The sequence below is a fragment of the Piliocolobus tephrosceles genome, chromosome 11 (genome assembly GCF_002776525.5).
Source record: "Piliocolobus tephrosceles isolate RC106 chromosome 11, ASM277652v3, whole genome shotgun sequence".
NCBI lineage: Eukaryota > Metazoa > Chordata > Mammalia > Primates > Cercopithecidae > Piliocolobus > Piliocolobus tephrosceles.
Window position 1 is genome coordinate 64,348,076 of NC_045444.1, and position 25,582 is coordinate 64,373,657.

A 25,582-nucleotide genomic window follows, 5' to 3' on the forward strand; every position below is an offset into this window, starting at 1 on the left:
CCAGGGAAAATTCAGGAGTACGTTCACGGTGAAAAATTCCCTGTAGACCTGTATAGAGCTCCTTATATAGTCACTGTGATCATTTCTCACTTTGAAAAACATCCCAGTGTGGTTCCTTCAGAGGATTGTAGCTTCAGGTCTTCACATTCCTTCTCCGTTAAGAAAAATCATGGTGAAAAGAGTCCATCCCCATTGGATTATGTATAAAAGAATCTTGATGGTTAACAGTATGGAACTAGAGCTCTTATCTCCTTGCCATTTAATGTGACTGACTGTGGCCAAATGCACTGAATCCAGATACATTAAAATGATCAAACATATTGATTAATAAATGCCAAGCAACATTAGACCCACATTTGTGAATGTTTTATATAATTCAAAATACAGACAGTAACTGGGGGTGTTTGGTTCTTGCAGCGTTTTTTTGTCCTGGATAATGGAATGTTAAAGTATTCAAAGGCACCACTTGATGTAAGTAGCACACAGGACATGTTTCAAAGATTGATTTTGAATTCTGCTTGAAGTGACTAAACACTGTAATTGTACAAGCCTTGTGCCATAGTTACCAGCTTTGTGCATGTCTGGGCCTGTAAGATTTCACAAGCTCCCAAACCTCCATGTTCTAAAGTGTTTCAATCTAGTGCATGAAGATTTAACATTTTGATGTGTGTTATTAAAAACAGAAGCTTAAACCTTAAAAGTGACGCATGAGTAAAATCACCTTCTGTCACTTGGAGAGAAAACCCAAATGGGCTTTTTTCCTGCATCTCCCAATAAACTCTGCTTTATGTGTGCTGCTTTGTTCTTGTCAATGTCCTTTTAAAAACGATCTTACAAATCTTATTTCTACGTCATACGTCTTTTTATCTTGGAGATCCCAATTCACAAAAATTATTCCAAATTGTTTTTATTTAGTATACAAAGGAGTAGTTTGCATGTAACACTGGAAAATTCCTTCCTTCATCATTGTGGTGTAGGGGAAGTAACAGAAGTCTCAGGTTTCAGTTTTGTCCCCATCTCTGCCATTGAATCAGCTATGTCCTTGATCAGAGGAGCAGCCAGAAGGAAGAGCCGGCTGCTCCCTGTTTTCTGGTCCCAGCTGTCCCGTTCTGCCTCAGCAGCTGTCTGCCAGCTGATTACTCAGGGATGTTCTGTGTTATAGGTCAAAGATTGACCGCAGTTATTTTAGGACCACTAAAGATGGGAGAATATAAGCTGTGCAATCTAGAATTATGAAGAATTAGCATTACATTCTTTGCCAAGACAGGAATAAGATGAATAGTCTTATTTATAAAAATTGGTGTGAAGTCACTTCAACATCAACTATCCTAGAACCTAATCCATAGAACCTTAACTATTTTCTGTTTGTTAAGGAGTTATATGTAGTATTCCACTTCCCATAGATAAGTTAAAGATTACCTTGAGTTCACTTAAATCCAGTACAGAAACATCAAATCATATATCCTTTCAGCCTATTTACTAGTCTTTTGATTTCAGATTCAAAAAGGAAAGGTCCACGGGAGCATAGATGTCGGACTGTCAGTCATGTCAATTAAAAAGAAAGCTCGAAGAATAGACCTTGACACAGAAGAGCACATCTATCATTTGAAGGTGAAATCACTTTTCAACAGTTTCTCTGTCATTATCAGGGGAAACCATTTGCTACACCAGTGGCAGACAGGAGAGTGATTTTACAATTACTTTCTCCACTTGTTCATTGTTTTAGGTGAAATCCCAGGACTGGTTTGATGCATGGGTATCCAAACTGCGACATCATCGGTTGTATCGTCAGAATGAAATTGTGAGATCACCAAGAGATGCTAGTTTTCACATATTTCCTTCAACTTCCACAGCTGAATCCTCACCAGCTGCTAATGTTTCTGTAGTGGATGGAAAGGTATGATTTTGTTCTATAAAAACCAGCCTGAAAATTGCTTAGAAAATTATGCAAATTTTGGCCAGGCACGGTGGCTCACGTCTGTAATCCCAGCACTTTGGGAGGCCAAGGCGGGGGGATCACCTGATGGCCAGGAGTTCAAGACCAGCCTGGGCAACGTGGTGAAAACCCCATCTCTACTGAAAACACAAAAATTAGTCAGATGTGATGGTGCACACCTGTAATCCCAACTACTCAGGAGGCTGAGGCACAAAAATTGCTTGAACCTGGGAGGCGGAGGTTGCAGTGAGCCACGATTGTGCCACTACTGAACAGCCTGGGCAATAGAGCAAGACTGTGTCTCAAAAAAAATAAATAAAATAAAATAAAAAGAAAATTATGCAAATGCATAACTGAGTCTCATTTGGGAAAACCAGAAAGAGGAGGGTTGTTTGTAAACTAACACTCAGAAGACAGCAGTGACATTTGGCATGAAAGTTAATTGCAAGTATAAATTAGGCAGAAATGTGGATCACCAAGAGAATTAGCAGTTATTTTTCCATTTTATGAATGGACTACCTTCTGACTTTATGTAGCTTTGTAGGAATACTAGGAAGTAAGTTAACATTTATTTAATCAACATTCAGAAATCAGATGTCTTCCTGGATGGTAATAAGAAGATCTCAAAATCTTGAAAATGAAACTTGCTTTTGTGTCTTGACCTATAATACATGCATGAGAAGCTATGAAATTTCCCCATGAAGTAATTGCATGTGAGCTCAAGAATGTGACAGCAGTATAAGTAGTAGCCTATTTAAGTGATCAGGCACTGTGTTAAGCATTTGGCACTCATTCCTCTCTAATCTTTCAAATAAGCAAAGTTTAGAGACAGGAAAAAATTTGTCCAGAAGTGACATAGCCATTAAACAGCTGAGCCAGGATCCAAGTCCATGTCTGTTTCCAAAATCAGTGCCCTTTCTATTTTGACCAGGTGCCAGACTAATGGGAGGCTGACCTTGTTCTCTGGGCTGAAATAAGAGTTCACTTCTGTGTTGATGAAAAGCAAGAGATGTTGTTTGTTAAAAAAAAAAATCAAGGTTAAGTCAACAGACATAAAAACAGCTGTTTCTGCCTTTGATTCAATGATTAAGTTTCCTGAAACCTAGCCCCACTGCACTGCGCAGGGGTGCGCCAGCTTTACACTCAGCACCTGAAATTGAGGGCAGAGAGGGTAAGGAAGCTGGCTGCCACAGTACGTTGTGTTCAAGAACGTTCCAGTGAAGACTCTGCTTTTCTTTATTTGCTTACACAGGAATGTATGTCATACATAGGTCCAAGTGTCCTTTGCAAACCACTGGAAAACCTCCTAGAGTAACTGCAGTACTAACCAAATCAGATTAAATGAAAATTACTATATTCAGTTTTTGTTATTTTAATGGCAATTTTCATTAGATCCTATTAACTATATTAAAATTATCTCAAACCTTACATTATTTTTTTTTTCTGTTTTTTATTTGTATTTATTTATTTATTTGAGACACAGTCTCACTCTGTCACCCAGGCTGGAGTGCAGTGGTGTGCTTTTGGCTCACTGCAGCCTCCTCAACCTCCTCCTCCTGAGTTCAGTTGATTAACCTGCCTCAGCCTTCTGAGTAAGCTGGGATTACAGGCACCTACCACCACACCCAGCTCATTTTTAGTAGAGACAGGGTTTCACCATGTTGGCCATGCTGGTCTCAAACTCCTGACCTCAAGTGATCTGCCCACCTCGGCCTCCCAAAGTGCTGGGATTGCAGGCCAGATTACACACCTAGCCTTAAACCTCACATTATTCCATTCTGGTTGCAGCCTTGCCAAGGACTGTTTAATTATCTTTTTTCTAGGAATAGGGTATTGGATTAACCCTAATACCAACCAGTTCTGAAATAAGAAAGGGAGCGAACCATCTGGTCAGGGCATCAGGAAGGCTGGGAACTTACAGATGCCCAAGATAGTGCCGAGTTTCTTTGGCCTCCTGTGTTCTCACCAGAGGGCAGACTGAATCCTAGGTTTAGTCCACATTAAATGAGAAATGTATCCCAAATAGATCTTTAAAAAAATATAAATTTTTTATTCTTTGGTTCATCCAGCTTCCGCCTACATCATTGGCACAGAGTATTGATGAAAATATATTATTTTTATCTCCTATGTATTAAATTTATTTAAATATTTATTAAATTTATTGATGAAAATATGTTATTTTCGTCCCTTATTTATTAAATAACTTGGGTGATATCTGAGAATGGAAGACTAAAATCAAATCCTCCCCACTGTTTGACTTGAAATAAGAAACTTCTTCAGCTCTAGTTTTCAAAACAGATCTATTACTCTGGTTAATGACATACCTCTAAGATCTACTCAGTGAAAGATTTCCATTATATTTATCAAAATGCAATAAAGAGTAAAAAGAGCTTTTTATCACTTTGCCTGCCTTCTACATATCAAATTATGAGACTCCTGAATGTTAATTGGTTTGTGCCCCCCTGTGGGGAATAAATAAGCCTGGGTTTGCTAAGAATGTGCATCATTCAGTTTGTAATGATTTAGAAGAGACACAATTCAGTTGTAGTTGAATATTAAAGTCAACTATAAAGTTTTAAAATTATTTCAGTTTTTTAAGAAATGTTTCTTCTTTTTTCACTGTTTCCTGCAGTCACCTTAGTATCTCTATACTTAATACAATTTTCACTTATTTCACATAAAATCTTTTTAATGAAAAGTCTATAGATAATAACTTTAATGGAAAGCTATGGATAATAACTTGCCAAGACTGTCTTTTTATAAATAATTTTTAATATGAATTCAAGGCATTGCAAGGTTGCTTACTGGTGGATAATGTATTTAGGAATCACATGTGGTTAAGGAGACCTTGAGTGGTCATAAGGGTGCAGAAACCTTTTGGAAAGGAAAGACTTAAATCATGAGTTGAGAGTACTGCCGTAAGGACACTGCAAATACAAATTACTAAGTGATTAAAAATTACTGGGAATTTGAGTTGGCAGGTCCTTGTGACTATGAGATACAACACACTTAAATGTTGTCCTTCACTGAATGATGGAGATGGCAACTTAATGAGAGGTTGTTGTTTAGGAATGTCACCCTCACTAAGCACAAACCACATTAAGCCAAGAAGCTTCTTCCATGTTTTGAGTGTGCATTTTCTTCCTTTCTTTGTTAATATGGCTTGAGGATACTTGTATTTTTTTAATCATTGAAATGTACTGTTTCATAACCATACTTTGTTTGCCGTAGATGCAACCAAACAGCTTTCCATGGCAGTCCCCTTTACCATGCAGCAATAGCCTCCCTGCAACCTGCACGACTGGCCAGAGTAAAGTGGCAGCCTGGTTACAGGACTCGGAAGAGATGGACAGGTGTGCGGAAGGTTAGTTCTTTCCCTGTGTGGCCTGAGAGTAAGCCAAAACCAAACAAGGAACAAAACCTAAAGAGGTGAATTATGAGTGCTACATCTTTGACCCTGATGGTCTTGATCGCCTGGACCTTTCCTTGTTCTTACTTTTTCTCTTCCTTGTTCTTATCTTTATGCACCAGCTCCTTCTCTCTGCCATGACTCGGGCTCCTTACCTGCCAGTTCTCCTGCACCCTCACTTCAGCCTTCTCTCCTTGTCTCTTCACCAGTTCCTTCTGGCTTCTTTAGCTCTGGAACCTGGGGCAGTCACACAGAAGAGCAACCCCCGAGGAGAGCCTATGCTGCCCACAGCCCCAGAATCACTGCTCTGTCTTCCTCACTAGGTCACTTCCACAGCTGCCTTCTCTGCTGCTCTGTCTTGTGCATGGAGCAGGTGTATATCAACTCGGCAATAAATGGCAAAGTTGTGAAATGCTGCATCTTATACCCACAGTTACCTTTTAGTGTGCTCCACTATGGATCAGTGATTCAATATTCTGAGCCAATACCTGATTCCCTCATGCTGCCATCTCTGAGCCTCTTCATCTCTTCTTACCTTTACCTCCCTTGTAATTAGCCAGAGCTCAATGGTTCAAACTTGATGTACAGACCATTTCCATTCTATGAGAGTTTTCATTTGACCTTCAAAACTGAGAAAAACAAGGGCAATGCAGAGAGTGTTTAATAAGTCTCAATTAGTTTATTTTTTTAGATGATCCTAAGATGATATTGGGCCTATTTTTTTCCAGATTATTTTTCCTTATAAAATTATAATAAAAGCAGATATTAGATCACTTTTTTGTGTTCTCACTTAAAAAAATTAAAATTTGGTAATCTATGTTAGTGCTCCAACCAAAAGAATTTTTTCTTATTCTACTAGCGTGTCGACTCAAAGTATGCAGCATTTTTTGTCATTTTTAACAGCTTTCTGAGATACCCACATCCCAGACTTTATGTGAAAGTATGATTTCCTCTCTTTCTTATTGTAAATAATAGAGTGACAAAGAATGATGTAGCATGGTCCATATGAAGGCTGTAGCAGGGTGATGAGACACGCACAATAAGTATTCCTTACAGACCATTTCTGGCTTTCATAGAACTTTCTCATCTACCATCTCAGTAAGCAGGTAGGAGAGCTAAATACTACTATCACCACTGACAGATAAGGAAACTACAACTGAAAAATCTAAATTGATGTCTCCTTACCCTTAATTTGGGTCCTTGGCCTTAAATTGAACTATTCACAAACTTCTGTTTTCATTCTGTTAGAAAAAAGGTGGATATAATTTTGATGGTTTTCAGCCCCAATTCCAGATTTCTGTGCTTATATAGCACCATTTATATAGAATAATCACAATTATTAGAGAGTATGAATGTAATATTTGCTAGATAGAAAGCTCGAAATGAAAATTTTAGTAACTGACTACAAAAATAAGAAAAGTAACTCAATTTTTTTTTTTTTTTTTTTTGAGACGGAGTCTTGCTCTGTTGCATAGGCTGGAGTGCAATGGTGCTATCTTGGCTCACTGCAACCTCCGCCTCCCTGGTTCAAGAGAGTCTTCTGCCTCAGCCTTCCGAGTAGCTGGAATTATAGGCACCCACCATCATGTCTGGCTAATTTTCATGGAGACAGGGTCTCACCGTGTTGGCCAGGTTGGTCTTGAACTCCTGACCTCAGGTTATCCGCCCGCCTCTGCCTCCTAAAGTGCTGGGATTACAGGCGTGAGCCACTGCACCCAGCCCAATATTCTTGACCGTGTTTAATTTCACATATTAAAGGTCAGTTTTTTTTTAAGAGTGATATTTTATTATATAGATTTTTGAATATTCTCTTGTTCTAAATGCACCAAAAAATGTAAAAGAAAACTAAAAGTCATTTCTTCATTCTAAATGTTAATTCAGACAGAATGAGTTGATGTCCAGGTGATGATGATGTTCCTGGACCATCGAATGCACTTTGAAAATCTGATTTCGTTAATATAATGTCTCTAAGAAATTTTAAAGTCATTCATTTCAACATTGTTAGTGAGCTAAATTAAAGAAAATATGTTTAACTGATTCTGTATTCCATCCTAGTGTTCTGAACTTGATTTTAACGCTACCCAAATTCCAGGTAACCACCTTCCAAAGCTCCTAACAATGAAACCACAGGACTGCTGAAGTTCACTTGAGTGTGCTTCCCATGTGGCAAAGGCTATCAGAGCAGAAAAGGGATCACATACAGTGTGACTCAGAGTTTCATGGTTTCTGCACTAATAGCTGTTAACTTACGAGAGTGAGCTTTGAGATATAATCAGTGGTTTTTGGTTCTATACCAGCAAAGGGTGTTTTGTTCCACCTGCCAGTATCTTCGTCATATAAACATGGATCTGCCTACTCATATTTGCCATAATTTGCATTGACCCTTTTTTTTTTTTACCATCGCCACTGCTCCCTAACCAATTTTAACATATTTTTATTTATGATTTCTTATTAGATCTCGCACATTGCCAGTCAAACCTTGTGGAACTTAGCAAACTCCTGCAAAATTTGGAAATACTTCAGAGAACTCAGTCAGCACCTAACTTTACTGACATGCAGGTAAACATATTCCTGCTGCTGGTAAAAGGACTTAGGATATAATTTATAATCTTTATTGGGTTGTTCTATGAATATATAAGGTAATATTTAAAGATAGATAATTACGGTACAGACATTTGTTTATATTCTGGAGTTATTTTTAATATTTTTTGAATCTCGGTGTCAGTATGTTAATTAAGATGATTATTTTAAAATGTTTTACATTTAAATACACACTAGCCAGAATAAATAAATTCAGTATCTGAATTATTCTTCCGTGTTTGTGTTCTATTAGAAATGGTAGCTTTGAAGATATGCTTTAGATACTCTCAGAATTATTACTATCTTTTCATATAGAAAACAAAGCTAGAGATTTCTAATCCTGTATTCATTTTGTTTATCAGAAAAATATATTTTATAATGAAGTTCTTATCTCTGCTTTTATAATGCCCACTATGCATCTGATACGCCTTTCTCTCCTGGCTGGTTTGCTTATAGGCTCTAACAATGATCCTTTACTAACTTGCTGTGTTCTCGTCTATACCTGTGTCATCTGTGTGAACTTAATAATACTTTGTTGCTTTTAACTATTTGTGTAATGTAGGCTAACTGTGTAGATATTTCAAAGAAAGACAAGCGGGTCACAAGACGATGGAGAACAAAAAGTGTCAGCAAAGATGCAAAAATACAACTGCAGGTACAGATTTTACTTTTCCTTCATTCATGTTTCTACATACTTTTAAAGTACTAGTCTTTATACATCAGTTAATGCGCGTTAGATTGAAAGGGTAACTTAACTGCTTTAAAGGCAGCACTTTTCAAACTCTCACATTGTCTAAAACAGTGGGAAATCTCTGTATTTTTCTCACTCTGGCATAAGTGAGAATAATTTAAAAGAAAGGTTGAAATTATACAATATGTGTTCAAAATGGTGTTTTATTCTCAATTATAGCCTTTGAACCATTAAAATATATTTTAACAAAAAGTTACCTTAAAAATCTAGGTTAAAAATCTAGTGGGTTATAATGAACACTCATTTAAAAATATTAGATATTAAAAGAGGCGTTTATGTGTCAGCCTTGTCCAAATTTTTTCTATCAAGAAAGGGGGTAGGAGGTTCAATAGATTAGAAATCAACAAACCCAGATTCTAGTCAAATCACTGTGATTTTCTGGCAGTATAATTTCGTAAATTTCTGTTAAATTTCCTGAGCTTCCGTTTGCTCCTGAGTAAAGTGATAGAGTTTATTTAATAAGCTCTGAATTCTCTTTCAACTCTAAAATTCTATGATCCTTCAAAAATAGATATTATTTGGCTTTCAACAATCACCTTAAAATCTGAACTAAATTCTTAAGAGTTTATAATAAATGTACTTGAAATTTATTTGAAATAAATTATGTATTTGAAATGACTGACATTTTTAAAGTAAGATCCTTTCATATTATTGTGTTTCAGTGATTCAAAATATGGTAGATTATGTCATAAACCATATTACTTTCAGATTTTTAAACTAGAATTTCCATTATTCTCATCCTGAATACATATTATAAATGGCCCTTGTCCTGCACAGTCAAGATTAGACTTTATGATTTGGTTTTTTAAAATTAGTATACAAATAAATTTATATTTTAATACAAAGGTAGAAAGAAGTACTTTTCAGAATTCTTCAGTCCCTTCTGAATAATTAACAAAATAATTCTTCTCTAATTTTGACTTCATTAATAACATTCTTTGTATTACAATTCTGACTGTGTAAATAACAAACTGTTGCTTTGCTTGCTAATCTGATAGATTTGAAAATAAATTTTCATAAGCACTAATACCTATGTTTTTTTTATTTAGAATGTCTACATTCAATGAACACAACTTTTTGTGTTCATTTGCTCAGTACGTTTCCATGTGTTTTCCCCTCTGTTTATAAAATTAATACTGTAGGGAGAGATGTGCCAAGTGATTTCACAAGAAAATTACTTAAAATTGCTTTTGGCAGTTTTATTGGCTTTGAACTTGTGAGTGTCTAGTTTTGTTTGTTTGTTTGTTTTAAGCATGGTGTCTGAATCAAAGCCAAGAAAAAGACTCATTTTTATAAGTAAAAGAATCATTCCTCTAAATAAAATAATTGAAGAAGGCCTGTATCACAAGAAAGAACACATACATTTGTTAATAGATATTGTTTTAATCTTGTGTCTATAGTGTATGCTATTGACCACATTCTTGTTCAGAGCTGTTGTCTTGGACAGGTTGGTTCCCAGTGAGTTGTAGTGCAGTGTCCCAGCTACCTTGCTGCATCTAGGAGCTCCATTGGAGACCCCAAATCACTACTTTTTTTTTTTTTTTTTTTTTTTTCTGAAGGACACAGAATGCAACTGGAACTATACCACCTAGCCTCTCAGCCTGTGGTTTTACATAGACAGAAAAGTTATGAAGATTTTTTTGAGTCATCAGGAGAAAATGTCCAAAAAGCTAGAAAATACTCATTCATACTCCCGCCACATCTTTGGGTGGTTCATTTGTTTTTAAATTTTTATTTATGACATTTCATTTTGTTTGTGACTTTGCTAAGGGTAATAAAATGGCCTTTGTAATTCTAGTTTAGTTATTTTTGAGGAAAATTGAAATCATCTAATCCCTTAAAGACTCTCAAAGACAACTGCCTTTTCGAAGTGGGAGATTTGGTTCCAATTCCAAGAAGAAACAAATAAACTTAGGAATGGCAGTAAGCTGTTAATCATTCCCAGAGAAACTCCACTTCCACCTGGACTAGAACAAAAGGTATTTTAAGGGGAACACAGCAGAACTTTGTCCTATCTGTGGACCTTTTCTGCTTGCCCAAACCAACAGGTCTTGCAAGAGCCTCAGGGTACTCATTCTCTACTACTTGGAAGTTCCTCCAAGATCCTTCAAAATTCACACTTGGCTAGGGAATCATAAGTTCATCTAGGATGAGTATGCCAACATGAAAATCTTTACTACTCAGTATTTTGCCTAGAGAGAGGCATAGCATCTAATGTTACTCTAGTGGATTAAAGATACCCACCACTTTCTCCTACCTTATACCCAGCTTTTTCCCCTCCTGTTTTAAATGTTTTGATGATGAGAATTCTATCTAATGAGTCCAAGCATTTGTTCTGAGTCAATGATCATCTCACCGCTCGAACCACTTTCGTGATGTTGCAGCCAATATGAGAGGCTTGCAAGCGGTGAGACTTCATTTTCCGTCCCCTGTCTTCTTTGTAACTAAGTACAACAGCCATTGTGAGGGTGCCCAGACCGTCCAGTGGTGGTGGTTGTGGTATTGTTGCTGCTGTTGTTGTTATCGATGTTGTGTTACTGAACTTTGTATTCAGTATTCCATAGTAGTTGTCATTTTGAAAAAATTATAAAATAGATCATTAAAAAAATTGACCGCAAGAAAGTTAAAATGAAAAACATGTTATACTGGATGTTTGATTGCTTATTCTTGCATAGGTTAGATTGTGCTATTGATTTAAATGAGAAGGTTAAATTCTAGACCAGTATGGCGTTGTTTCTACTGGAAGCTATTGGGTAGTTGGCCTCAGAAATTCCTATTATGTAACTCATGAAGTCAGCATTTGTCCTAGAAGGTTCTGTGGAGACTACCTTTTAGAAAAAGGATTTCTTCTTGCCTCCTTAACTTCGAACTTTCTGGTTCGAATAAAAATCTCAATACCATTTTGCATTAACAATTCGGCTGTGTTTTAAATGAAGTAAGAGGAAGGCAAGAAGGAAATATTTTGAAAGAAAGAGCTGTTAGATCTCCTGTGTTGCTGATAATATGAATTAAATTCTAGATCCCTGGACGTTGAAGGGAATGAGGAATAGTAGAAAGTACATAGTAGCAGACAGATGACCTTATGTTGCTCCTGTGTAGCTGTCCTGCCTCTCATAGATGCTCAAATTATACTGAAGGGTGAAAATAAGTTCTTCCCCCTTTTACTACATTAAGGAAAAAGGATTTTGTCTAGAAAATATTTTTGTGGAAAACAGATTATGTGTGTGTGTGTGTGTGTATGACAAACATCTACGTATATGTTTGCAGAAGACTTATAAAGATGGAAAATAAATAAGATTGTAATTTTGGAACTTTTTTGAAGATTTAGAGATAGAAAAATTTAAAATATTTTTCTGACATCCCAAAAAGACTAAGGCAGTCCTACTGTTTCTTCAATCTGGGCTGTTAGGAGATTCTAAGAAAGTATATCTTAATTATTTGGAAATGAAATTATTGCTCATGGCTGGGCAAGGTGGCTCATGCCTATAATCCCAGCATTTCGGGAAGCCAAGGTGGGAGAATCACTTGAGGCCAGGAGTTCAAGGCTGAGGTGAGCCATGATCATGCCACAGCACTCCAGCCTGGGCAACAGAGTGAGAACCTATCTCAAAAAAGAAAAAGAAAAATATTGCTCACAACCTTGAGGAGTCAGGGTCTGTCAGATGGAGGCAAAGCTGAATGATTAGAAGGAAATGTCATCATCCCTTAATCCCATCCACCAAGAGGAAAAAAACAAAATGAAAGAAAGTTGTAGGATTCTTCTACTGGTTTGTGCATAGGTGCGCATTACTAAATGAAAACTATGCTTTCAAGTTTTCGTAGTTGATTTTTATAGGCATTGTCCTCACTCACTGAGGAACTTAAGTTTTCTTTTCTGATCTTATGGGGTCTGGCATCTTCCTTGGAAAATTCTTAGACTTGAAAATCCCAGCACTGTTGCTGATGTGGAGTCCCAGATAGTGAGCTGTATAATAGGAGATTAAGTAGGAAGTTGAAGAACCCTCATACCCTTCCCTTACTTTTTTTCTTCCAGTAAGAAATTTAAAAAAAAATTCTGTCTGGCTGTTAGGAGGCTCTCGTTACAACCCGTTCATTTTAGCCTTCCCACATTATTTAATCAGTTTTTCCTGAACTTAGTTTTCCTTGCTACCATTTATTGAATACATTTTGACTTCATATAACATGATATCATATGAATAAAACAGTATGCATATTTATTTTACCTTAAAATTGCAGGCTGTCCATCAGTTTGTAACTCCGTCTCCTTTTGGGGTGTGAGTTATAGTCAGCAAATAGAATTCAGGTGTTTGAGTAATCTGCAATGACAGCGATGAACATTTCTCATAGCATGAATGCCCCTGTGAGCTCTTTTCGATGCTGATTTAAGAAAAGTCGACTTCAGTTAAAAACTGTCCCTCTCCTTGTCTGATTATCTTTCATCCTCCCATCTTCCATCCTTTCCTCCCCCGTCCTGTGTTTCCTCCCCCCTCTCTTCTCCCATTCACTGTCAGGAAGGGCCACCTGCGAAGGGCCAGTTCAGCACAACTCGGCGCCGGCAGAGGCTAGCGGCAGCAGTGGCTACAACAGTGAGTGGATTTCAATCTCAAGTGGAAGTTTAATAAGAATGAAAACCTGTGTACAAGGGTGACCCCCCTGTCCTGATGGTGCCACTGGTGTGTGATGGTGTCACCTGTAGCCCAATCATGGCAGCATAGCTTTCGCATGTTCTCTGGCTGTCTTTGCATGGCAGGAGTCAAACACGGGTATTCCTTTTTACAGTGGAGAACTGTTATATAATCTAGTTCTTTTGCTATACGTGAAGACATAATTTAAGTCAAATTTGCAAAATTGAGTGCAGTGCCCCATGATGTGAGCTTTCCTTAAATTATATTGGTTTTTTTTTTCTTTTTTACCATACTGATATTGGAACTTTTGCTAACTAATTTCTCTTTTCCTAAGAAAAGTCATGTTACTACAGACATAAATTGTGCTTTTTTTTGTAGCAGTGTGACTATTTGAAAAGGATGTGAGAATAAAGAAATGAGAGGGTAAGAAAAGGTGAATTTTGCTGTCATCTCTAAATGGCTACCCAAGTTACACTTAGCAAGGGAAAATTGTTTTCTGAAGAGAATATTGACATGAAAATTAGAAATTGTAGTGTGGAAATGACAAAAAAAAAAGATAGTTTTATGGTATTTAATCCATATCTAGAGGTTTTTTTTTTTCTGAGAGAAAATAGAATGGATATAAGGAGAGTAGAGAACATACTGAGGTTGATAAGGCAAATGGATAGTGAATGACTTGTCTACAGAATATAAAATAGAGTATCAAAACACAAGAACTCCTTGCTGGATAAAAGTCATTTAAAAAATGTGTTTAATCATGCGAGCCTATGAACTTCGTAAAATATAGATTACTGAGTTCATAGCAATCATAGATGTTAGTTTTTTGGCTATTAGATAATACTTCCTTAATTAACAACAGTCTTGCTGTCACTAAGGGTGGAATGTATTTTAAGACTACAATTGCTGAAAAAAATATGAAAAAGTTTTGGCTACATTACAGGAGAATGGATGCTGGTGTGAGGATTGGTGGCTTTCTACTTTATGATTAGTAATTGGCTCTTGCCTTATATCTGGGTGTTTAGCTAGACTGAGAAACAAATTTGCTTTTGATTATGAAATGAACCAGTGACTTGGAATTTATTAGGGAACTGACTCTTAAACTCACAGTTTTGTAAACATTTGAACAAACAAATTATTGAAATAGCTTTCATGGTCCATGTGTATCTTATGCAGGTATTCAAATGCAGATGAATAAATCCCATGATACTGATGTGGTAACAGATTCTGACAATAGATGCACATATAATCAGTTCAGTATTATTAAAGGTAATTTTCCATTTATAAAATTAAGAAATACACATGGTTATTAGAGAAAACAACTTAGTATGGAAAGGAACAGTCCATCATTTTATGAAAACACTGTTTTCTTAAGCAATATACATCTACGACACCATGCAGAGAAGTGATTCTGTCTCTTCTGTGTTAATTTTTTAAATTGCAGATACAGTGAATATAATAAAACTGAGATTAGTACCTATTTGAATAGAATGGGTTCATATTTTTTAAATTGGCAGTAGAAGAGAAAAAGCTTTTAAAAGAAGAAATCAGTAATGCCCACCTCTCAGGGTAGCTGTGACTATAGAAGTTATGAGAAAAACTTAGTGGTATGTAGTAAGAAAAGCTACTGGCAACATTTAATAATGTATTCAGGAATAACTAGGGGGACTGGCTACTCCAGGATCTATAGCTTTGTCTCCATACCAAAATGCCGCAACATCTAGCAGATGTTTCAGAAATTTATTCTTGATGACTGTTAGCGCTAGCATTCAGAATAGCCAACTCACAACAGCAGCCAGACCCAACAGAACGGGAGACTGGAAAAAGAGAAATACTGGCTCTTCCCCATGGAAGAACACTGAGGATCCCAATGCAGTCAGTACCCCCAAAGAATCTCTGTACACATAGTGCAGAATAGCAACAGCAGGAGACTTTTCCCACTGGCTTGATGAGTCCTGTAAGCATAGTATCTATCTTAGACCTACTGTGTAGACTTTCATGTCTACCATTGCTGAATTTCACTGTCAGCAAGTCCATTGTCAACTCATTTCGCTTTTGACTTCTTCATGGACAGGTGTTAAGAGCATCTCCTAATGCTACCAGAATATTCTAGGATCAGGCTTCCCTCCTGTCATAGGACTTCAAGAAGGCCTTGGATTTCTTTCCTGCACAGGGTAGAAAGGCCCAAATTGAGTGTTGAGGGTTCTCAGATATAAACATGGAGAGCTGTAGGCAGCTCGCACTCCAACCATCACTGACAGAGAAACCAGTTACCACTTAGATTTTTGAATCCCATAATACTCAAATTGATGAATAAAAAGCTGAGTAAATAAGTCAGTAAGTCCCCAGTCTGAACAGATATTCAATTGGGGTTAGATTAATACATCCCAATTTGTATTCTCAAAAGTCCTCAATTAAAATGACCCATTCTACATACCTCTTTTTAACAAGAAAAGGCATACCAATATATAAACATTTTCAGTCAGAAGTATATGAAGATTAGTTCTCAATTTCCCAGGGAACCATCTGATTGCAATTTGAATGGAACATTCAAGTCTCTTTCCCTATGGGTAATATGCAAAACCACTTTTACTGTTTTAATAGCCAATTTAAGTTTCCATTATGTTCAAAATATAAATTTGTAACTTATGTTTTTCTTCTCAGCATCTGACTCCAACATTTAATAGAGGAATAATAATTTATCTCAGGGACAAGTCTGGGTCCTTCCTGGACTCCCTGCTTTTCACTGCGTAATGGCCTCCTAGATAAGCTTCCCGCCAACTCTCATGACCCCACTCCTCACCCGCTCAAGGAAGAGACTCCTCTTCCAAGTCATGTGAGTCCTTGGAGTGTTGAGGGCACCTGAATGCAGATAAAATCCTTTTCCATGATGCTCAACATATTACCAAAGACCCGCATTTATTTTTCTTAATGCTGTTCTAGTTCCTTATATCAGAAAACTGTATCATTAATTCTGAAAACTCCCAGATCTACCTATTTTTTTCACTCACAGTCTCTCCCCATGACATCCTAATCTCCAGCAACTTTTCCATGGATTCTGTGTCCCTCAAGGGGCTGACTGCTCTTTCTAGATTTAGCATCACCACAGTTAGGGTCAGAACTTCCTTTCTCTATCTTCTGACATTCTGCCACATAAATACCATTCCTTTGTACGTATCCTAAAAGGTCGTCCATCCTTGTTATTATTAAGTTACCTGGACAGGATTCCAGCAGAGTATTGAACCCCAGCACTCCATTTTCTTAAATGGCTTATTGACCACTTCTGGGTCTCAAATCTAGAATAGACAGAACTTTTCAGCCTGATAATGTTGATAAACAAGCTATTTAACAATCATCTCCCAGCCCAGTGTAGCCAAGTTCTCCAAAGTAGAAGGGTTCCTTTGATAACTCCAGATACCAAATGCTTCAAATAACATATATTAACATGCTTAGCTTAGCTGAATTTGGGGGGAAAGCTTCATGCTCACTTTCTTCCCCAGTAAGTCTTGGATATCTTTTAAGAGAAACAAATCCCTGCCAGGACAATGCTGCATCAGAAGGACGCTCTGTCTCAACTGCCCTCAACCTGCAGCTCAGGCCAGATATTTTGGTTCTTTCCATCTCTTCCATCTGTCCTCTAAATCCTTGGAGAAAAAGTGCCCTCTTCTCCTTCCCCCTTTCTCTCACCAAATATGTTAGGAATTTTAAAGCAAAAACCAAAAAATTAAAAAAGAAGAGGTCCTGACATACATATCTGTCAGAGGGGAATGGTTCCTTCCTCCCACAGCACATTCCCTGTTAGCTAGGGGGTGTGGATTATCCTATCAGTTACACAAAATTCCAACCTGTGGTGGAGTCTAAGAGTCTGGTTCTTGAAAATAATTGAATGCACATCTGTGCAATAAGAATTAGGGAGAAGTTGTTTGTGATCTGATTTGCAGGAAGAATTGGTATTTTCCTTTCCAGGAATGTTTGATTGACATTTGTAATGTTCGGGTAAAGCCTTCTTAAAGGGGAGGAAAAGGTGCTTTGCCTCCACCCATCAGGAGCCTAGTCCGTATCCAGCCTGGGCAAGGAAGTACCTCTAGCCATGTGGAAAAATCTATAGTAATATGACTTTTTCTACTTACTGCTTCTCAGTATTGGCCGGTTCATGAACCATGTGCATATATGTAATAGAGTTTTGTGTAACATACAAAGGTAAACCACAGTGATTTATATAATATATATTTCATTTACTAATATAAAATTTAATAAGTCAATTTCCAAAATAAGTGTGAGTCTCTTTAAGTCATTACTGTATTTACTATTAAGCCTGATTTGCTTTTTATTTAATGGCTACAGAGTAAGTGAATCTTCTGGGATATGCATCTCTTGAATTTTCACAGGTTTAGTAAGATCCTGCTCCAGGCTCAGATAGTCCAGACTGTAAGAGAAGGTCAGCTACATCACAGTTCAGACTGCTGTTTTTCTGCCAGTTATTTTTGAGGTGCAAGTATGAGTTCAGAGTTTAAGCTTGCCTGAGATTATGTCTTTTATTCCTGTCATTCTGTAGTCATTTCTCTCTGTAACAGTGAAAAATCAGTGAGTTTGTGACAGTTCTAAATCAACAATGGGAAATGAGACTCCCTCTTCCCACCCCAACCGCCTGCAAAATAAATGAGTACTGAATGTCTCCAAGTGTGTTATCAGAGAGGAATCTATTATTTTGAAGAATGGGAGCGGTCCTTTCTGTGTAGGAGAATGTGAAACAATGCACTGTTGCTCTTTAATAATTTGTGTCTTCCCCTTTCAGGTTCCTTTCAGTGCTACCATGTCACCAGTTCGCTTGCATTCCTCCAACCCCAACCTTTGTGCAGATATTGAATTTCAGACTCCCCCTAGCCACCTCACTGACCCTCTGGAAAGTTCAACAGATTATACAAAGCTGCAAGAAGAATTTTGTCTAATCGCACAGAAAGGTAACAACAAAAAATAATGCGCCCTTTAAAGAAGCTCTCTTTGATGAAAGATTATCCTTTGTTCTTTTATCTTTGTCTTTGTGGTAATGATAGAAAGACTAAATGGTTTCATATAGTGGTTGAAGTTCTATATACAAAAATGCAACAGGACATGATGCTTGCCCGTTGGAAGATCACACATCACAGGTTTGTAGTTTTGACTAAAGAAAGAAAGTGCCATGGGGGTGGGAGATAAATAAATTATACGTAATCTGGCAAGATACTACTACTCAACATTTTTTTTCACTGTGTCTTAGTTATCATTTAATACGTATTTATTGGTTCTCGTTAGATTCTGTTTATTTCTTTTTTTATTAAATAATACTCATTTATTGGACTTTACAATTTATGGGTTGGGAATTCAGGCAGGGCTCAGCTAAGCAGCGAAACCTCTGAGCCACGTGTCTTTGACTAGCCCCAGTCACTAGGATTCGGCTGCGGGCTGAACTGGGCTGAAAGACCCAAGGTGGCTTCCCTCCTGTGCCTAGGACGTTGACAGGACAGCTGGAAGGCTGCACACAACTGTGTCCCCTTCCTCTCCATGGCAGTTTAGGGTTCCAAGAGCCTGGCAGTGGAAGCTGCTCGTCCTCTTCAAGGCCAGCTCTGGAACTGGTGTAGCATTCTACTTCCATTGTATTCTATTGGTCAAAGCCCTATAGGCCAGCTCAGATTTGAGGGGAAATTGATTCCACATTTGAGCCTCTTCTTTATGCTCTGTGGCTGATAATAACAATTTAATTTACACAACAAGCCTCATTGAAAATTTAACATAAAGAAGACTAGAGCAATATTAATTTGTTTATGTAACAGCATAGATTTATAGTCAGTAACTTCTACTTTGGGGAAGGAGGTGCAAAAGGTAGAGTGTGACCACAAATGTGGGAGTTGAATATATGAGTATGGCACAGCTGCTAAGGGAAGATGGTACTTTGGAAGGCAGCCCCAGGAAAACTTTGTGTATTTGGTTGCAGTTCTGAAGCTTCTAGGAAATTCAGGTATCAACAAAGCTTCTGTTGAATGATACATCACATTAACCAACTGAAAGAAAAAACCACATAATCATATCATTTGCAGAAAAAGCATTTATCAAAGTTCAATACCCTTTCTGGATTAAAAAGAACTCTTAATGGTTTAGGTATAGAAGGAAAGTTTCTCAACATATTATAATAAAGGCTGTTTATGAAAAACACACAGCTAACATCACTTAGTGGGGAGAAATGGAAAGCTTTTCCTCTAAGATCTGGTACAAGGCAAGGTGGCCCACTCCTCCTGCTTCTATTCAACATGGTACTGGAAGTACTATCAAGAGCAATTAGACAACAAAAAGAAATAAAAGGTATCCAAATCAGAAAGGAAAAAGTAATGATCTCTATTTGCAGATGACATGATCCCATGTTTAGAAAACCCCAAAGATGCCACCAAGAAACTGTTAGAGCTAATAAATGAATTCATTAAAGTTGCAGGATATACAATGAACATACAAAACCCTGTTTTTCTATACACGAATAACAACATAGCTGAAAAAGAAATCAAGATCAATCCTATTTATGATAAAATAAAATACTTAGGAATAAATTTAACCAAGGAGTTGAAAAACCTGTACACTGAGAACTATAAAAAAAAAATGATGAAAGAAATTAAAGAGGACACAAATAAACAAAAGATATTTCATGCTCATGGATCAAAAAGTTATGTTGTTATAATGTTCATACTTGCAGCCATAAAAAAGAACAAGATCATGTGTTTTGCAGAAAAATGGATGGAGCTAGAGGTTATTATCCTCAGCAAACTAACACAGGAACAGAAAACCAAATACCACATGTTCTCACTACAAGTGGGGGCTAAATGATAACAACTTATGAACACAAAGAAGAAACAAGCAAAAAACACCGGAGCCTATTTGAGGGTGGAGGGTGGGAGGAGGGAGAGGAACAGAGAAGATAACTATTGGGTACTGGGCTTAATACCTGAGTGGTGAAACAATCTGTACAATGAACCCACGTGACACATGTTTACCTATGTAACAAACCTTCACCTGTTACCCCTAAACCTAAAATAACAGCTAAAAAAAGTTCATACTACCTAAAGAAATATATAGATTCAATATAATTCCTATCAAAATGCTAATGACACTCTTCCAAGATATAGGAAAAACAATAATAAAATTCACATGGGCATTCCATTCCAAGATGGCAGAATAGGAACAACTCCAGTCTGCAGCTCCCAGCGTGATCAACACAGAAAATGGGTGATTTCTGCATTTCCAACTGAGGCACCTGGTTCATCTCACTGGGACTGGTTGGACAGTGGGTGCAGCCCACGGAGGGTGAGCCAAAGCAGGGCAGGGCATCACCTCTCCCAGGAAATGCAAGGGGTCAGGGCATTTCCCTTTCCTAGCCAAGGGAAGGCATGACAGACTGTACCTGGAAAAACGGGACACTCCCACCCAAATACTGCACTTTTCCCAAGGTCTTGGCAACCGGCAGACAAGGAGATTCTCTCCCATGCCTGGCTTGGTGGGTCCCACACTCACGAAGCCTCGCTCCCTGCTAGCACAGCAGTCTGAGATCGAACTGCGAAGCGGCAGCCTGGCTAGGGGAGGGGCGTCCACCATTGCTGAGGCTTGAATGGGTAAACAAAGCAGCCAGGAAGCTCTAACTGGGTAGAGCCCACTGCAGTTCAGCAAGACCTACTGCCTCTATAGACTCCACCTCTGTGGGCAGGACATAGCTGAGAAAAAGACAGCAGAAAACTTCTGCAGACTTAAACATCCCTGTCTGACAGTTCTGAAGAGAGCAGTGGCTCTCCCAGCATGGCGTTTGAACTCTGAGAACAGACAGACTGCCTCCTCAAGTGGGTCCCTGACCCCCGTGTAGCCTAACCGGGAAACACCTCCCAGTAGGGGCCAACAGACACATCATATAGGTGGGTGCCTCTCTGGGATGAAGCTTCCAGAGGAAGGATCAGGCAGCAATATTTGCTGTTCTGCAGCCTCCGCTGTTGATACCCAGTCAAATGGTCTGGAGTGCACCTCCAGCAAACTCCAACAGACCAGAAGCTGAGGAACCTGACTGTTAGAAGGAAAACTAACAAACAGAAAGGAATAGCATCAACATCAACAAAAGGGTCATCTACACCAAAACCCCGTTTGTAGGTCACCAACATCAAAGACCAAAGGTGGATAAAACCACAAAGATGGGGAGAAACCAGAGCAGAAAAGCTGAAAATTCTAACAGGCAGAGCACCTCTTCTCCTCCAAAGGATCACAGCTCCTCACCAGCAATGGAACAAAGCTAGACAGAGAATGACTTTTATGAGTTGGCATAAGTAGGCTTTAGAAGGTCAGTAATAACAAACTTCTCCAAGCTAAAGGAGCATGTTCTAACCCATCACAAGGAAGCTAAAAACCTTGAAAAAAGGTTAGATGAATGGCTAAATAGAATAAATGGTGTAGAGAAGACCTTAAATGACCTGATGGAGCTGAAAACCATGGCACGAGAACTTCATGACACATGCACAAGCTTCAATAGCCAATTCAATCAAGTGGAAGAAACGGTATCAGTGATTGAAGATCAAATTAATGAAATAAAGCGAGAAAACAAGGTTAGAGAAAAAAGAGTGAAAAGAAATGAACAAAGTCTCCAAGAAATATGGGACTATGTGAAAAGACCAAATCTACACTTGATAAGTGTACCTGAAAGTGACCGAGTAATGGAACCAAGCTGGAAAACACTCTTCAGGATATTATCCAGGAGAACTTCCCCAACCTAGCAAGTCAGGCCAACATTCAAATTCAGGAAATATAGAGAACACCACAGAGATACTCCTCGAGAAGAGCAACCCCAAGACAAGTAATTGTCAGATTCACCAAGGTTGAAATGAAGGAAAAAATGTAACCAGAGAGAAAGGTCTGGTTACCCACAAAGGGAATCCCATCAGGCTAACAGTGGATCTCTCAGCAGAAACCCTACAAACCAGAGGAGAGTGGGGGCCAATATTCAACATTCTTAAAGAAAAGAATTTTCAACCCAGAATTTCATATCCAGCCAAACTAAGCTTCATAAGTGAAGGAGAAATAAAATCCTTTACAGACAAGCAAATGCTGAGAGATTTTGTCAACACCAGGCCTGCCTTGCAAGAGCTCTTAAAGGAAGCACTAAACATGGAAAGAAACAACCGGTATCGGCCACTGCAAAAACATGCCAAATTGTAAGCACTAAACATGGAAAGAAACAACCAGTACCGGCCACTGCAAAAACATGCCAAATTGTAAAGACCATCATCGATGCTATGAAGAAACTGCATCAGTTAGTGGGCAAAATAACCAGCAAACATCATAATGACAGGATTAAATTCACACATAACAATATTAACCTTAAATGTAAATGGACTAAATGCCCCAATTAAAAGACATAGACTGGCAAATTGGATAAAGAGTCAAGACCCATCAGTGTGTATTTAGGAGACCCATCTCATGTGCAGATATACACATAGGCTCAAAGTAAAGGTATGGAGGAAGATCTACCAAGCAAATGGAAAGCACAAAAAAGCAGGGGTTGCAATCCTAGTTTCTGAAAAAACAGGCTTTAAACCAAAAAAGATCAAAAGAGACAAAGAAGGCCATTAAATAATGGTAAAGGAATCAATTCAACAAGAAGAGCTAACTATCCTAAATATGTATGTACCCAATACAGGAGCACCCAGGTTCACAAGGCAAGTCCTTAGAGACCTACAAGGCGACTTAGACTCCCACACAATAATAATGGGAGACTTAACACCCCACTGTCAATATTAGACAGATCAATGAGACAGAAGGTTAACAAGGATATCCAGGACTTTGACTCAGCTCCGCACCAAGCAGACCTAATAGACATCTACAGAACTCTCCACCCCAAATCAACAGAACGTACATTCTTCTCAGTACCATATCACACTTATTCCAAAATTGACCACATAATTGGAAGTAAAGCACTCCTCAACAAATGTAAAAGAACAGAAATCACAACAAACTGTCTCTAAGACCACAATGGAATCAAATTAGGACTCAGGATTAAGAAACTCACTCAAAACTGCACAACTACATGGAAACTGAACAACCTGCTTCTGAATGACTACTGGGTAATTAACGAAATGAAGGCAGAAATAAAGATGTTCTTTGAAACCAATGAGAACAAAAACACGACGTACCAGAATCTCCGGGACACATTTAAAGCAGTGTGTAGATGGAAATTTATACCACTAAATGCCCACAAGAGAAAGCAGGAAAGATCCAAAAACCAACACTCAACATCACAATTAAAAGAACTAGAGAAGCAAGAGCAAACAAATTCAAAAGCTAGCAGAAGGCACGAAATAACTAAGAGCAGAGCAGAACTGAAAGAGATAGAGACACAAAAAATCCTCCAAAAAATTAATGAACCCAGGAGCTGTTTTTTTTTTTAAAAAAGATCAACAAAATTGATAGACCACTGGCAAGACTAATAAATTAGAAAAGAGAGAAGAATCAAATAGATGCAATAAAAAATGATAAAGGGGGTATCACCACTGAACCCACAGAAATACAAACTACCATCAGAGAATACTATAAACACCTCTACGCAAATAAACTAGAAAATCTAGAAGAAATTGATAAATTCCTGGACACATACACCCTCCCAAAACTAAACCAGGAAGAAGTTGAATCTCTGAATAGACCAATAACAGGCTCTGAAATTGAAGCAATAATTAATAGCCTACCAAGCAAAAAAAGTACAGGACCAGATGGATTCATAGCCGAATTCTACCAGAGGTACAAGGAGGAGCTGGTACCATTCCTTCTGAAAATACTCCAATCAATAGAAAAAGAGGGAATCCTCCCTAACTCATTTTATGAGGCCAGCATCATCCTGATACCAAAGTCTGGCAGAGACACAACAAAAAAAGAGAATTTTAGACCAATATCCCTGATGAACATCGATGCGAAAATCCTCAATAAAATACCAGCCAACTAAATCCAGTAGCACATCAAAAAGCTTATCCACCATGATCAAGTTGGCTTCATCCCTGGGATGCAACACTGGTTCAACATACACAAATCAATAAACGTAATCCATTACATAAACAGAACCAATGGCAAAAACCACATGATTATCTCAATAGATGCAGAAAAGGCCTTCAACAAAATTCAACAGCCCTTCATGCTAAAATCTCTCAATAAACTAGGTATTGATGGAACATATCTCAAAATAATAAGAGCTATTTATGACAAACCGACAGCCAATATCATACTGAATGGGCAAAAACTGGAAGCATTCCCTTTGAAAACTGGCACAAGACAAGGATGCCCTCTCTCACCACTCCTATTCAACATAGTGTTGGAAGTTCTGGCCACGGCAATCAGGCAAGAGAAAGAAATAAAGAGTATTCAGTTAGGAAAAGAGGAAGTCAAATTGTCCTTGTTTGCAGACGACATGATTGTATATTTAGAAAACCCCATCGCCTCAGCCCCAAATCTCCTTAAGCTGATAAGCAACTTCAGCAAAGTCTCAGGATACAAAATAAATGTGCAAAAATCACAAGCATTCCTATACACCAATAACAGACAAACAGAGAGCCAAATTATGAGTGAACTCCCTTTCACAATTGCTACAAAGAGAACAAATACCTAGGAATACAACTTACAAGGGGATGCAAAGGACCTCTTCAAGGAAAACTACAAACCACTGCACAATGAAACGAAAGAGGACACAAACAAATGGAAGAACATTCCATGCTCATGGATAGGAAGAATCAATATCGTGAAAATGGCTATACTGCCCAAGGTTATTTATAGATTCAATGCCATCCCCATCAAGCTACCAATGACTTTCTTCACAGAATTGGAAAAAACTACTTTAAAGTTCGTATGGAACCAAAAAAGAGCCCTCATTGCCAAGACAATCCTAAGCAAAAAGAACAAAGCTGGAGGCATCACGCTACCTGACTTCAAACTATACTACAAGGTTACAGTAACCAAAACAGCATGGTACTGGTACCAAAACAGATACATAGACCAATGGAACAGAACAGAGGCCTCAGAAATAACACCACACATCTACAACCATCTGATCTTTGACAAACCTGAGAAAAACAAGAAATGGGGAAAGGATTCCCTATTTAATAAATGGTGCTGGGAAAACTGGCTAGCCATATGTAGAAAGCTGAAATGTGATCCCTTCCTTACACCTTATACAAAAATTAATTCAAGCTGAATTAAAGACTCAAATGTTAGACCTAAAACCATAAAAACCCTAGAAGAAAACCTTA

General features: G+C 38.0%; 1 protein-coding gene across 2 annotated transcripts in view; it reads left to right on the forward strand.

The window, feature by feature from the left end:
- OSBPL6 (oxysterol binding protein like 6) overlaps positions 1–25,582 on the forward strand; it is a 203,472-nt gene that overhangs the window by 138,789 nt on the left and 39,101 nt on the right. For both annotated transcript variants that reach the window (XM_023212452.1, XM_023212453.1), the window contains 8 exons: positions 418–471; positions 1,498–1,611; positions 1,727–1,897; positions 5,168–5,300; positions 7,801–7,904; positions 8,488–8,580; positions 13,188–13,262; positions 18,094–18,259. In XM_023212452.1, coding sequence (XP_023068220.1) covers positions 418–471; positions 1,498–1,611; positions 1,727–1,897; positions 5,168–5,300; positions 7,801–7,904; positions 8,488–8,580; positions 13,188–13,262; positions 18,094–18,259 — 910 coding nt within the window. The remainder of the gene's footprint in view (positions 1–417; positions 472–1,497; positions 1,612–1,726; positions 1,898–5,167; positions 5,301–7,800; positions 7,905–8,487; positions 8,581–13,187; positions 13,263–18,093; positions 18,260–25,582) is intronic.